We start from the raw sequence: 14138 nt of genomic DNA, 5'->3' as shown, positions 1-14138 counted from the left end.
AGTGCAATGTAAATAAATGTGTACTTATTTATACGCTTTCTCATGACGGACTCTTGAAATAATGAAAACATTTAAAGAACAGAGCCAACAGACTGGCCCATTGGTTGACTGATGATATTTTATTTATTTATTTATCTATTATTCATTTATTCGTTTATTTATTTATTTATATATTTATTTATTTATATTTATTTGGGGGAAAAACGCCATTTAAATCACGATAGGAAGTTAATGAATTCTGACACGCCGTGCTCTACCGCGCCCCTTCTAGGTCAGCTGACTCGGAGGGGCGTGGTCAAACAGCCTAGCTCCCTCCTGCTAATGCTGTCAAGAGTAGATTAGCCAAGTGAGCTCCCTGCACTGCACTCTTACCGAGGCTCCTCGTCGCCTTCTGTCTTACGACTCACTTGTCAACTCAAACGGCTTGCGTTACGCATAATATTTTGTTGAACCGCTTTCTGTCTCATGTTGAGCATTTAATTGTCGGCGCCGTGACATGCGAATGTAGCTGCTAGCTAGCTGTCCTGCTAGCTGGGCTGTGAGCATCCTTCTTGCCCACGGGAGCATAAATGTGTGACACATTGCACGGCCGTAGCGTGGGTGAACGACACTCCGGGGACGATGCGCAAAGACGTCAGGATCTTACTGGTTGGCGAACGTGAGTGTACCTTTTCAGTCATTTCAGTGCTGTGTGATTATCTGCATTGCATTGATTGTACGACAACTGGATGTCATTCACTGTCCTCCGTATGTGCTTCCCATTCATTCAATCCCAGTAGCTAGTATCTTCATCTATATCTGTATCATTTATACCGGACGTTATTAATAACCTTGAGGGCATGATCTCGCCCATGGTACTACAGAGGACTTGTTTCATTGAAACAGTTGGTGCGTGGCTGAAGCATTTTTATGTTATTATTTATTTGTCTCTGCAAGACCATGGAAAAGTTTAGTCATGTATGTGGGTGATTTTAATAAAGTTGCTTTCCAAAACATCATGACTGCATTCTGATTGTTGCTCGTGTACTCTATTGTAGTTAATTTAAAAAATATATATATTTCGTGTAGGTGTTTTTAAAAAAAGCCCATTTAAAATCCACGAACATGAATTTGTTGAACAGTGACAATAGCCAATTAAATCCCAAAGCGTTTTTCTTATGAATTTTGTTTTTAGCCACACCACCACAATGGATAGGATCATGCTTTTGGGTTTACATTAAATCATACCTCGTGTGTAGTTTGCATGTTTTCATTGTTCTTGCATGAATGTCCTTCCTCATAATTACAATTATAAAAGGAACTACTGTAATATGTCTCACAAAAAGTAACCTGGTGGAATAGCAATTTGCACACATTTGTCACTATTTTTCACTAATTTTTGGCTCAGTGTTGTCTTGTGGAGGCATTTCCCAAAATATTCAAATTTTCTGCCACATTCCGAAAACATGCAGGTTCGGTTCATTGTTGACTAAATTATCCATAGTTTGGAATGTGTTTGTCACTGGTAGGTTGTCTCTATAAGCGCTGTAGAAAATGAATGAATGGATAATCAAGATGTAACTGAAGTGAATACTTTCAGTTTAATGTAAGAACATATAGCAGCCATTTTATATTGTACCTCCATTTTTACCCGAGGCTTTAAACTATATGGACTGAAGACTCACAATAGGTTATGGCCCTTTTTGTTCAGTGTGCATGAACCTTTGAATTTAATGCTACTAATCATTGACTACTTAATCCTCACTCATATTATTTGATTCACAGCCAAGGTGGGAAAGACGTCCCTCATCATGTCCCTGGTCAGCGAGGAGTTCCCAACTGTGGTAGGGATAAATCACTGTCCTTGTTGCCACTTCACAGAGCGGTGGGAAGAGATGAGCCTCACTACTGAAGTGACGTGAATGTGTTCTGTCAGGTTCCTTACCGAGCTGAGGAGATAACCATACCCGCAGATGTCACCCCCGAGAGAGTTCCTACACACATTGTGGACTATTCAGGTAATTGAAAGCCAAGGAACATGTGTTTATATTGTGTAACCTGGCATAAAAACCTTCATGGACTACACAGGCAATGTTTTCAGTAGCATTTGATCGACCTCTCACGCATGTGTAAAAAAAAAAACAAAAACCAAAAAAAAAACACAGTATAGCAGATTAAGTAGTCTAACAACTCACTATTTAGAGCCTGTAACGAAGAAGGAACAAAAAGCTGTAAATTTGTTGCTAAATCTCTTATTTTTAATGATCATTCAGCTACATGCTATCTACAGTACATTAGAATCTGCTTGTGAAATTAATGTATGAATTGAATTAATCCGAGCAAGCAGGCTGTTATGAAATTTCCTTTCTGGTTCTATGTTTTATCATTCATCATATCATTGTCTTCCATGGGCAGAGGCTGAGCAAACAGATGAGCAGTTGTTCCAAGAGATCTCAAAGGTCTGTATCAGGTTGTTATCTTGTAAGGCCAATGTTAAATATTGTGCTGACTTACTGGCTGTCCTGTCTCTTTTCCTATAGGCAAATGTGATTTGCATTGTGTACTCTGTCAACAATAAGACGTCGATAGAGAAGGTAAATTTTGATCTGAGTAATAATAAAGATCATGATGCTATTAGCTGGGTTCTGCCAGCTAATACTTCTGCGCATAGACTCGCTCGGAAGAGAAAACAGCAACATGTTTTTTTTCAAATTTGAAGTGGAGTGTTTGTAGGCTGAAATTTTTTAGGCAGACAAAATATGTCTGGGCGGGTTGTACCTTTTCTGACTACAAGTAGCAAGCTGTTATTTCTGACATGGTTCACATGAACTAATCACTTTAAAAACTTGGGGCTTCAGAGACTTTGCGTGAGGTCATGTGACTGCCTGGTTAGACGATACAGTTATGTGACCGTGCCCGAGGCATAAGTTCTCTGACAATCTAAAACAAAGAGTTCGTGCAGGCAATAATGCAAATAAAAGTAGTGAGTGGAATGTAGCTTAATATAATAGAGTAAAAGTAGCATTTTGGACCCTCACCAAAAGTCAGCTGAGGTAGGCTCCCCTGCCCAAATGTGACACTAATGAGGACAAGCGCTATAGGAAATGGATGGATGGATGCTAATTATTTGGAAATGGCATTGATCCAGGTACCTTTTTTTGTTTTCTTCTTTAGGTGACCAGCTACTGGATTCCCCTCATTCTTGACAACACTGACAAGGATAGTCGGTGCGTATTTTGTCTACTTTTTAAAAGTGCGCTACTTGAGGTATTTCAGATATATTGCCTCTCTTACACAGTACTTTGTTTGGTTAAAAACTCTTACTATGAAATGCAAGGTAAGTCAGTAGGAATAAACATTTTGTTAAATGACCTTAATAAAACATGAGCAATAGTATCTTAGTAAAGGCAACATTTTTGATGCTGCTCTTGTTTTGGATCAAATTAGAATAGATCATCGAGGTGGAACTAATTAATTTTGAGGACAGTGAGTGTAAACCTGCAAGGTGGAAATGTGCTTAATGTAATGATTTGGACAAATATTCTCTCAACTTTTTCCCCATAATTTAAAGTAGTGCAGGTGTTTTGTCTGTGAAGTACTCTTGTCAATATACCATCAGTATTAAGAATCACATTATACACACACACACACCAACACACATCCTATTTCATGTCTTTCTGAAATTAGCCAGTTCCTGCAAGTGAGCCTATTGTTACCATGACAACCGGGACCCGAGCATGAGTCTTGCAACTACAGGGGCTTCTATCCCCCATAAAGACAAAAGCATTTCTATGGATGACACCTCATACACTACTGTACCGTGTCTATGTGGCACACGGACATCTTTAAATTAGGTACACCAGTGGTAACCTCACAAACATTTTCAGAATTAGGCTATGACAAAAGATTTACTTGGTTGTTTAACTTTACACTTGATAGATGGGCAAGTATTCCAGAGACTACAAAAAAAACAAGACAGACCAACTGTTTGTATATAAGCATATGAAAAGTCAACGTTCCATAATACGTGCGCTTTAAAATGTATGTTACTGTATGTCCAGAGTTCCTCTCATCCTGGTGGGAAACAAGTCCGACCTGGTGGAGCATAGTAGCATGGAGACCATCCTGCCCATTATGAACCAGTACAGCGAGATCGAGACGTGCGTCGAGGTAGGATACCATTTCTGCTAATAAGGCATGTGGATTAATGTTATTGCCTTAATGTAGTCACTCATTCACGAGAATAAAGTACGCTTGGCCAGCCCACATTCACAGTTTGTCATTCTTCAATTCGCCTATGCACATTTTTTTTTTTTCTGGAACTTAGCATATATTATGTGCCAGGAAAAACGCGCCTGTTCACGATTTTCTGTAATGTGGGGAAAAAGTCAGAAAATATATTTTTTGTAATATTTTATATTTTTTTCTATTACTGTCAGTAACCACACCAAAAAACGTCAAACTATTAAGCGGTCTGCTCAACCTTCTGCATTTCGCTTGTCGTATACACATTCTCTGTATCTCCATTTCCCTCCCTGCTCCCTGACTTGCTCATCATATCACAACTATAACAGCAACCGTGTAAGATTTGGGATACCCAATCAGCTGAGGGTGCTTTGGTTCGCTATCGTTTCGCCAACTCGGACTAAACCCGGCATAAAAACCCGTGAAATCCATAACAGCATCAACTCAGCAGAACAACGCTGAACATGTACAATTAGCAGTTCATGCTGTCACTGCATATTTCAAGCGATTTCGGGTCCGTAAACATCTCGGCACGAACCTCGTCCTGCTTGATTGGCAGGCCACCCCAGGGAGCATCGACAAGTACACTTCACTTACAAACTCAGCTCAACTCACTTCAGAGTAAGCAGCCATTTTGGTAAATGGTGAAAAATTCTTCTAGTGACTTGAAGATATTAATTGCAGTTATCAGTTGAAGTTTACTCCGAAACTACGCGTAAAACAACACTTTGTGTATTTTAAGCTACATAGCTTAACCTTTCAGTCTGCTCGCTTAATGCTAACGCTAAATATTGTCGTATAACTCCCCAATCACCAGTTTGCAGCCAACTTAATAAAAGTTTATGCAGTCGTACATTGTAGTTAAAAAAAATCTAATGTAGGCAATTTTAATCCGTTTTAGGGGTGCATAAAGTATTTGTAGAAATGAACTATTCGCGCGTTGGGCTTGATCGTTATCCTCATGAATAGTGAAGATCAACTGTCATGGTTTCTGGACAATACAGACTGAGCTAGTGCTACTCTTCCAAATACTTTTTTCATTGTTAAATAGCATACAAATGGTACTTAAAGACTTCCCGTGTACGGGTCATCACCTGTGTTTTCGCAGACGGGATAATCAGAGCGGGCATAGTGCTCAGACAGATCCTGTGTTTTAATACCCTGTCTGGCTGTGCCAAACGCACACACGTGGACACACACACACAGGATGAGAGAATGTTTCCATTGCACTTTTCACTAAGACTTTGTAGTCTTTCCCCCATGGCAAATCAGTTATGATTCAAATGGCTTTAAAGGCTTATTTACGGCAAACTCGTGCTGCACCCCTCTTGAAAGCATTCTTGTTTTCTTGTTTCTAGTGCTCAGCAAAGAATCTGAAGAATATCTCCGAGCTCTTCTACTATGCCCAAAAGGCTGTCCTCCATCCCACCGGTCCCCTCTACTGTCCAGAGAAAAAAGATGTAAATATTTGAGAAGCCAGAAGAAATACAGTATGAAGTTTATAGTAATAATTGAGATTTGCGTCATGTCGGATGTTCTTTCATTGTTACACATTTATCACCCTGTAACAATAAAAAATCACCATCTTCACCGAAAAGCATAGCAACAATGCACATTTCCAACAAGTAATGTTTTTTTCCCAGATGAAGCCACTTTGTGTCAAAGCGTTAACGCAAATCTTCAAAGTGTCCGACTTGGACAACAATGGTATTCTCAATGATGGTGAGCTCAACTTCTTCCAGGTAATCCCCCTTATCATTGAAAATGAAATCTTTCCAAAAAGATTAAACAATGAGAATGAACAAATTTTATTTTGCGCCCACCAAGAGAACATGTTTCAACATGCCACTGGAGCCGCAGGCACTGGAGGATGTGAAAAATGTTGTGAGGAAGAATTTGATTGACGGGGTGTGTGAAAATGGACTCACTCTAAAAGGTTGGTCTTCTTAAAACATGCGCACTTGAAGTTATACATGTATTTAGTCTTAACATGAACTGTTGCTTCTTTGTATTCTCTCGCTAGGCTTCCTGTTCCTCCACACACTGTTCATCCAGCGAGGTCGTCATGAAACAACATGGACGGTGCTGAGGCGGTTCGGGTACGACGACGACCTGGAGCTCAATCAGGACTACCTCTTCCCTCCGTATGTCTTGTTCATGCTGACATTATCGTCATGAAAGGGGACTACTACATTAATTTCTACATTATGACCACTTTTCTAGTGTTTGAATTCATTCCTAAATTGATTACAGATTACTGTGGTGCCATCTTGTGGCATCTCATAGTGTTATAAATAGACCCCACTCCCCAAAAAAAAAAAACATAGGTGAGTTTGTGAAACTCAAACCATCAATGAGAGGTTTATTGTAGAGCTGCACAATTTTTGAAAAAAATAAAAAACTAATTGCGATGTTGTGATTGCGATTCAAATTGCGATTTTTGTATTTTACACATTACAATGCATTAAAATTGTGAGTCAATTTAGTTTCAGACAAGTACTTTTAACAATATTATAACAATGAACTCTAATTAATGTCACTATTTGATTAAATGTACAAGGCGCTCTCTTTTGGTGAATGTGCTGTAGGGGTGAGCTTTGACCTACATTATGCTTCTGAACCAAATAACTTCCCCTGCAGTGCTTGGTTCTTTGACTGTTGTTTTTCATCGTGACGTTCCAGGCTGAAAGTTCCCCCTGACTGCACTACAGAGCTCAACCACACAGCCTACCTCTTCTTACAGAGCGTCTTCGACAAACATGACAAGGTATAATCCCTGACGTTTGGCTGCATGTTCTTTCAAATCTGAAAAGCTGCTCAGTCTGAATTACTATCCATAACCCAATTGCTCCCCCACCTTCTGAAGCCAGCCAGTGCTGACCCCCTGCTAAGGCTTCATTTCACTTGACAGGAGAATTAGCAGTGAGCTTAGAGGAGGAAAGTGCGACAGTGAAAGTGTATCACGTGCTGCGCTGTGTGTTATGTCAGGACCGTGACTGTGCCTTGTCGCCAGAAGAGCTGAGGGACCTGTTTGATGTTTTTCCCTACATGCCCTGGGGTCCTGACGTCAACAACACAGTGTGCACCAACGAGCAGGGCTGGATCACCTACCAGGGTTATCTCTCACAGTGGACGTGAGTGGCCTCATTTTTTTTCTAAAACTGGGGTGGGCAAATTATGGCACACACAAATGACGCCCGCTCCGTTCTTTAAACCGACACAATGAACATTTTACATGTGTTTTGTAATATTTGTTGCATTGATTTAATTGTATTTTTCTTAAAATGTGTTTTTAATACATTTCTTCATTTTCTAGTATTTGATTTGTAAAATACAAAAATATCATTTAAAAAAAAACATATACTGTACATCTTTTGGTGAATAATTGGTTAATTAACTATAGTTTAATTCATCCTAAATAAGTAAAAGAAATGAGTGAATTACTTAATTTAAACTTTTGTTTTTTAACTCATATATGGGCCCATCTGTCCAATTTAAAATCAAATTTTGCCCTTGAACACAAAAGTTTGCTCACCACCTTTCTAATGTCAAAACAGTCTCTTATTTTAAATATTTTTTTTCTGTATTCATAAAAAAATGACAATAAAAAATATACGTATCATCCTTTTATAATTATTCTCTTAATGTTTGAAGATTTAGCTATTTTTTATCTTCATGTTCACTTATTCACTCAAATTTACTTATTTTTAATTGACTTGTATTTCAAGTTAGTTTTAATTAGCTAAAATCTATTTTACTTCATTTTGATAGTGCTTTTATATTATTTCTCTGGGAAGTAATTTTATTTCTTTCCTTTTTATTTTAAATTGAAGTATTTAACACAATTTTTTCCGATTGATTATTATTTTTTTAATTAACTTATCTAAAATGTCTAAATTCAGATTTATTTATTTTTTATTAGCACAAGCCACATATTTTGTTAGATTTTTTATGCTTTTTAAAGTATATTGGATTTCTGTAATTGGTAACATTCTTATTTATTTATTTATTTGTTTATTTATGGGTCCAGGTTAACGACTTATCTGGATGTGCAACGTTGCCTGGAGTATCTGGGCTACCTTGGTTATTCAATCATTGCTGAGCAAGAATCGCAAGCGGCAGGGATAACAGGTAAGCTAGAAACACGTCTTTGTATTTATTTTTTTCTGCTGTGCCCTGTTGAGATTTGCGGGCATGTGACGTGCACGGAACAGTTCCCAACTAATCCTTTGACTTTTGCCCCCCAGTGACCAGGGATAAGAAGATTGACTTGCAGAAGAAGCAGACGCAACGCGGCGTCTTCCGCTGCAACGTCTTTGGAGATGTTGGCAGTGGGAAGAGCGGCTTCCTCCAAGCCTTTTTGGGGAGAAACCTGACGGTAAACCACAAAATGTATCAGCCATAAAAAATAAATAAAGAAGGCATTTGTCACTGTGGCTAAACTTTACCTAATGATATAATATAATCTGTTTCCCTCACGTACTTATTTCCTGATTTATGTGATTCTTGTTGTTTCAGAACCAGCAAATGATTAAGGCGGAACATAAATCCTACTATGCCATCAGCACGACCTTTGTTTACGGTCAGGAGAAATACCTTCTAGTAAGTGTCCCGAAATTGAAACATTTGGACATGGAAGGTTTTTACCTGGTCTCATGATGTAAATACACGTCGGGCCAGATAAAAGAATGAATCGAGCAGTATTTAGTCCCTGGGCCATACTTCGGCCACCCCTGCTATCGGCTGTGCATTTCTGTTTCCAACAAATAAGACCAAAGTCAGCATTTTGTTCGTGTTCTTCTCAGCTTCATGAAGTGTTCCCTGACTTGGATTACCTTTCTGACGCCGACCTGGCCTGTGACATCATCTGCTTGGTGTATGACGTCAGCAACCCGTACTCCTTCGATTACTGCGCCAAAGTCTTCAAGGTACAATTCCCAAGCCAGTCGCTCTTAAAATAAATAAATTAACGAATCCCTGATTTGATCGTCGAAATGAGGGAATGTCACCCTTGCTTTCTTAGCAATACTTCATGGACTGCAAAATCCCGTGTATGATGATAGCGGCCAAGTCGGACCTGCCCGAGACCAAACAGTTCTACGGTTGCAGCCCTCTGGAGTTCTGTCGGAGGCACAAAATGCCTCCCCCGCAGTCGTTCACTTGTAACACTGCAGGAGCGCCTGGCAGAGACATCTACACCAAACTCAGCACGATGGCCATGTATCCGTAAGTTTGCCCACATCACCAACGCGTGTCGAATTGTGGCTCAACAATGTATTCACATCTCACAGTCAGATGAATAACTCTCTGCAGTTGAAGTAATTAAATGGCCCTCACAACAAATGAGGAAATATTGCCCATTATTAAGTCTGCTACCGACCTGTCTTTTTCTTCATTCTTTCATTCCTTCCTTTATTTTACTTTGATTTATTTAATACGTTCCTGCCCTTTCTGTTTTATTCATTTTTTTTCATTTATTTCGTTATTCTCCCTTCATCCCTTCATTCTCTTTCAACTTAGTTGTTGCACTGAATTAGTGACTGTGGTGACTTGCGTGTCTTCCTTTTCATTCCTGTCTTTCTTTTATTTGATTGTTCAGTTTTCCTTCCTTTCTTTCCCTTTATAATAATTTCTTATTTCCTTTTGTTTATTGTATTCATTTTCCCTCCATTCGTCTTTTCTAATGTTCTTTCTTCCTTTCATTCTTTCCTTGTCCTTTTTCTCTTGCATCCTTTCCAGTTTGTTTTTTCTGTCATTCCTTCCTCTTTGTCTTTCTTTCCTTGTTATTCCTTTCTCCATTTCTTTATTTCCTTCCCTTTTCTTTCTTTACATCCTGTTTGTAGCATACTCTTTCTTTCATTATTTTCTTTCATTTTTTCTGACTGACTTTTCCTTTCTTTCTCTATCCTTCCTTATTTCTTCCCTTGTTTCATTCATTCATTCCTTTCTCTTGCTTTCATCATTTATTCTTTTTCCCCTTCGCCTTGCTTTTCTTCTTCCTGCTCTCAATTTTTACTATCCTTCCTCTTTCTCTCATTACTTGTTTCATCCTTGCTTAATTTCTCTCATTCAGTACTTTCTTCCTTCATTTCTCTTTCATTTTCTGTTTAATTCCTAGCTTCATATCTTTCCAACCTTCCTTTCTTCTGTCCTTTTTTTCATTGATTTTTTTCCCTTCCTTATTTTTTTTCTTTCCTCCATTTTTTTCCAGTTACACTTTCCCTCAGTGTTTTAACTTGTGTGTTTCTCTAAAGAACCTGACACTTGTATTCACAAAAATGCAGTCGTGGACAGCCCTGGAGCCGAAAGCACCTTTTTTAAGACTGACTTAACATTCAACATCTTGCTCTGGTGTGCGCACCAGGAGTCAGACAAAGATTGTCTGTTAGGGCTTGTCGCGCTGGATGTTTCACCACTTTGCGGCGGCACTCACTTGACTCCACTCACTTAACGCATCAGTACACTTGGCTGCCATGCGGCACTATTGCGTTTCCTCCACTGAAGCGCAGCGGTGCTCACGTTCGCGTGCAGGCAGCATCAACAATCTCCGTTTTCGTGGACTGTAACCACAGCTGATATTTTCACATTATTACCTTTTGATTGCCTTCTTTTGGTGGCAACTCTGAACAGATTTCTACATGATGGCATCCTTGAAAGCTTCTTCATCTTGCGTGCGCCTGTCTGTCTGTGCGTGTGTGTTTCTCCTCAGCCACGCACGACTGCGCTGCATGTGCACTTGTAACCGCTGCACCTTCTGCTTGTGTCAGAACCTGCTCAACTCCGAGCTGCTCCAGACGGTCAGGGCCAAACTCCACGCTGTGGTTCTCCGCAGGTTCTAGTCCAAGATCTTCTTTCTACTCATTCAGATGGTTTTTTTTCCCACATTATTTTCATTTCCAAACTTTCAAACAAATTACTTCACATGAGAACTGAATGTATTGATTACGTACTCTCTGATGAGATTTGACAGAGATGGATTTCTGAACATGAATTTTATGTTCAGTTTTATTTTAAATTGCAGCCATAATTATGAAACGCAATATATATAAAAAAAAGTGACACAATTATGAGAATGAAGCTGTAGTACATGACTAATGTGAAAATATCATGCAAATAAAGTCGTAATGTAACACTAATTGTAATATTATGAAAGTACAAATTGGAAATATTACGGTCATAGTATGATAATACAGTTGTAATAAGAGAATAAAAATGTCTTGTTATTAGATAATGTTAGAATTGCCTCAGTGTTACATGAATTAAATGGAAATATAATGAATTGGAATATATTTGTCAAGGACAAAAATAATCTAAAGTTGTAATATTTCATGACTCATGTCACACGAATGAAGTTGTAATATGGGGATTAAGATGTAATGTTACAAGAATCAAATTTGATTGAGAATAAAATGGAAATAGTTGAGTAAAGTTTAACTACAGTGACAATTAAGTTATAGGAATAAAGTAGTATAGTTTTGATGAAGACTTAATATGAGAAAATGTAATTTTAGCAGATTGAGCCCTTTTTGAATTGTCAGAAATATAAATTTAATTGTACATGTAATTTTAATTTTAATAATTGCCTGTTGAATTTCACACACATTCTTGAAGCTAGGATTTTTGTCAAATATTTGGACTTTATTCTGATGATTTTATGACTTAGTATTATAGTATATAGTATCATATTTGTAAGTACAAATGAGGAATGTAGATTTATTTATTTATTTATTTATTTATTCATTCATGCAGAATCCAAGTCAATGATGTATCAAAAAGTGTAGACGGGAAGTTGCACACAACAAACAAAAACACCGCTGCCTTGGAGGCTATCATTAAGTAACTATTCATCTGAAATATTTTCTTTGCCAGAAATTAACAGAACCTCCAGACATCAAATTGTCTTTGTCCTTTTCTGCCCTCTTTTTTTAAAACATTTTCCTTGCATTCTCCAGCCAACATGTCGTTTAAACCGTTTCTATTTGGACTCTTCCTTTTGTTGTCATTAAGTTGATATCCTTTTTATGTGCTCAGCCTTCAACCGACTGTCCTTGATCCTTTTTCATCCTTTTTTTGTGGCCACTTCATCACCATCTTTTATCATTGACATGTCACTGATGTATATTTTTCTCCATGCCATCCTGTTTTGCGCATCCCCCTTTGTTCGTACACTTCAATTGCTATTCTTTGACCGTTGTGATAATGACATCATCAATTCCATTGCTTCTCTGTCTTTGCCACAGACATATGAGCCAAGCGGACCTGAAGAGCGCCACCTTCTGGCTGAGAGCTAGTGTTGGCGCCACCGTGTTTGCCGTGCTGGGCTTTGCAATGTACAGAGTTCTTCTCAAACCGCGGTGATCCCTCTCATTACCACCCACAAATCCTTCTTGTACAGTACACATTATATGTACCAAAGTATTGGGACAGTCAATCAGATAAGGGTGTTTTCGAGCCCTTTCAAGTCTTAAAGGAGACATATTCATTTTAAAACAGTTTTCGGGTGTCTTTAACAACATGTCTGTGACATGCTTTTGTCAAAATACCGCAAAGATGAAGTATTATAAAGGTCCACTTTGTACACCACATTTCTTGTCTTGTTGTCATCAACAATTAAGTCTTCTGGCTTCCATATTAACAAGACATTTGCCCAACTTCATGCATCCATAGATCGTAAATGGGCTTACGCATCAACATGCTCCAAAATCTTAAAAAAACAAAAAAAAAAAATCCAGAATAGTTGAAGCTGTTATAGGTTCAAAGAGAGTATTCCGTCATTATTTCTTTTGCTTTTCTCTTTGTGTTTATTCCAAGGTGTCGCAATTCTTTTGCCCATTTTGTGCATCGACAAAGAAGCCTGATTGCTGACTTGTGATGCACTGGTTTTCAGTGTGCTTAAGAAAAAAAAACTTGTAAGATTTAATTTTCTACTTCAAAGTGTAACTTTGTTTATTGCGAATGTGTGCATAAAGAAAACGTAATATATTTATATCGGAGGAATAGAAGAGGAAGCTGCTGATTGGAACGTATTCGATTATGTACGGGTGTGTTCCATAAATAGCTTTTTTCCGTTTGCCTGTTGACTGCACTTGTCAAGCCGTGTGAGAGATGCAATGTTTTAATTAGTGATGGTGTTCCTACTGTAAATAAATATGTGCTTGTCCTTTAGACAGGCTGACATGTCACTTAAGCTATTTTTTGTGACGTTTATGGTCAAGTGTGTGGATGTGACATGTGACCTGTACAATTTGCAGTTATGCTGCAATACACTTGCCACTCATTATCATTTCTGACTCCATTTCATGCATAACTTGCCATAATTACTATGTGCAATGTTGCTGAAAATGAAAACATCTTCGTTTCTCCCTCTTGACCCTTGACTGAACTTATTGTAGCAGACGATTCAACAAAGTGTGTATGTAACGTTCAACTGTTTACCATAAGGTACAATTGGATGAGCAATATTTTCCAGGCCCCACCATATGGAAAATTCACAATAAATACAAATCATCTGATTTGATAACATGTCTGAATGTTTCTGCTCAACTGATCAGTCTTTACTATTCTAGCCGATTTGGGCGGAAGAGACAAACATGTGTGTGCTTGCATGTGTGTGTGCGTGAAGTCATGTAAATTTATGGTGAGAAAGATGTTGTCAAAAGTATCGATATAAAGTTTTATAAATAGATAGCATGCTATGAAAAGGAAGATCAATTCAAATCGATATTTTTAACCTTTAACTGAAGGTCATTCCATAGAGAAGAACTTGTATATGTATGTGTATACGGGTTTGTAGATAGATAGCGTGATTTTAGTTTGCAGCTGATTTAACCCCTTGTGTAGCTGCACAAACTACAATTAACAAAAATTGCCGTCTCGTGCAGTGTTTTTCCCTAACACCAGATGGCGGCATTGTG

General features: G+C 38.3%; 1 protein-coding gene across 2 annotated transcripts; it reads left to right on the top strand.

Moving 5' to 3' along the window:
* Window positions 1-243: 243 nt before the first annotated feature.
* On the top strand, window positions 244-13406 carry rhot1b (ras homolog family member T1). Of its 2 annotated transcripts, XM_088302844.1 has the most exons (20): window positions 244-658; window positions 1765-1823; window positions 1916-1997; window positions 2395-2438; window positions 2520-2573; window positions 3154-3206; window positions 4041-4149; window positions 5583-5684; window positions 5868-5966; window positions 6052-6160; window positions 6248-6368; window positions 6907-6991; window positions 7213-7358; window positions 8255-8355; window positions 8472-8602; window positions 8743-8826; window positions 9030-9152; window positions 9248-9450; window positions 10934-11056; window positions 12465-13406. In XM_088302844.1, the coding sequence occupies exons 1-20, from the start codon at window positions 622-624 to the stop codon at window positions 12580-12582; spliced, it is 1983 nt and encodes a 660-aa protein (XP_088158970.1). In that variant the 5' UTR covers window positions 244-621; the 3' UTR covers window positions 12583-13406. The 2 variants fall into 2 exon arrangements, with proteins under 2 accessions (XP_088158970.1, XP_088158971.1); XM_088302845.1 differs by lacking the exon at window positions 10934-11056 and having other exon boundaries at window positions 247-658.
* Window positions 13407-14138: the final 732 nt, after the last annotated feature.

This window comes from Idiotropiscis lumnitzeri, chromosome 8 (genome assembly GCF_059441095.1).
Source record: "Idiotropiscis lumnitzeri isolate Australia: NSW breed Sydney's pygmy pipehorse chromosome 8, RoL_Ilum_1.0, whole genome shotgun sequence".
Lineage (NCBI taxonomy): Eukaryota > Metazoa > Chordata > Actinopteri > Syngnathiformes > Syngnathidae > Idiotropiscis > Idiotropiscis lumnitzeri.
This window is presented reverse-complemented; position numbering and strand designations above follow the sequence as displayed.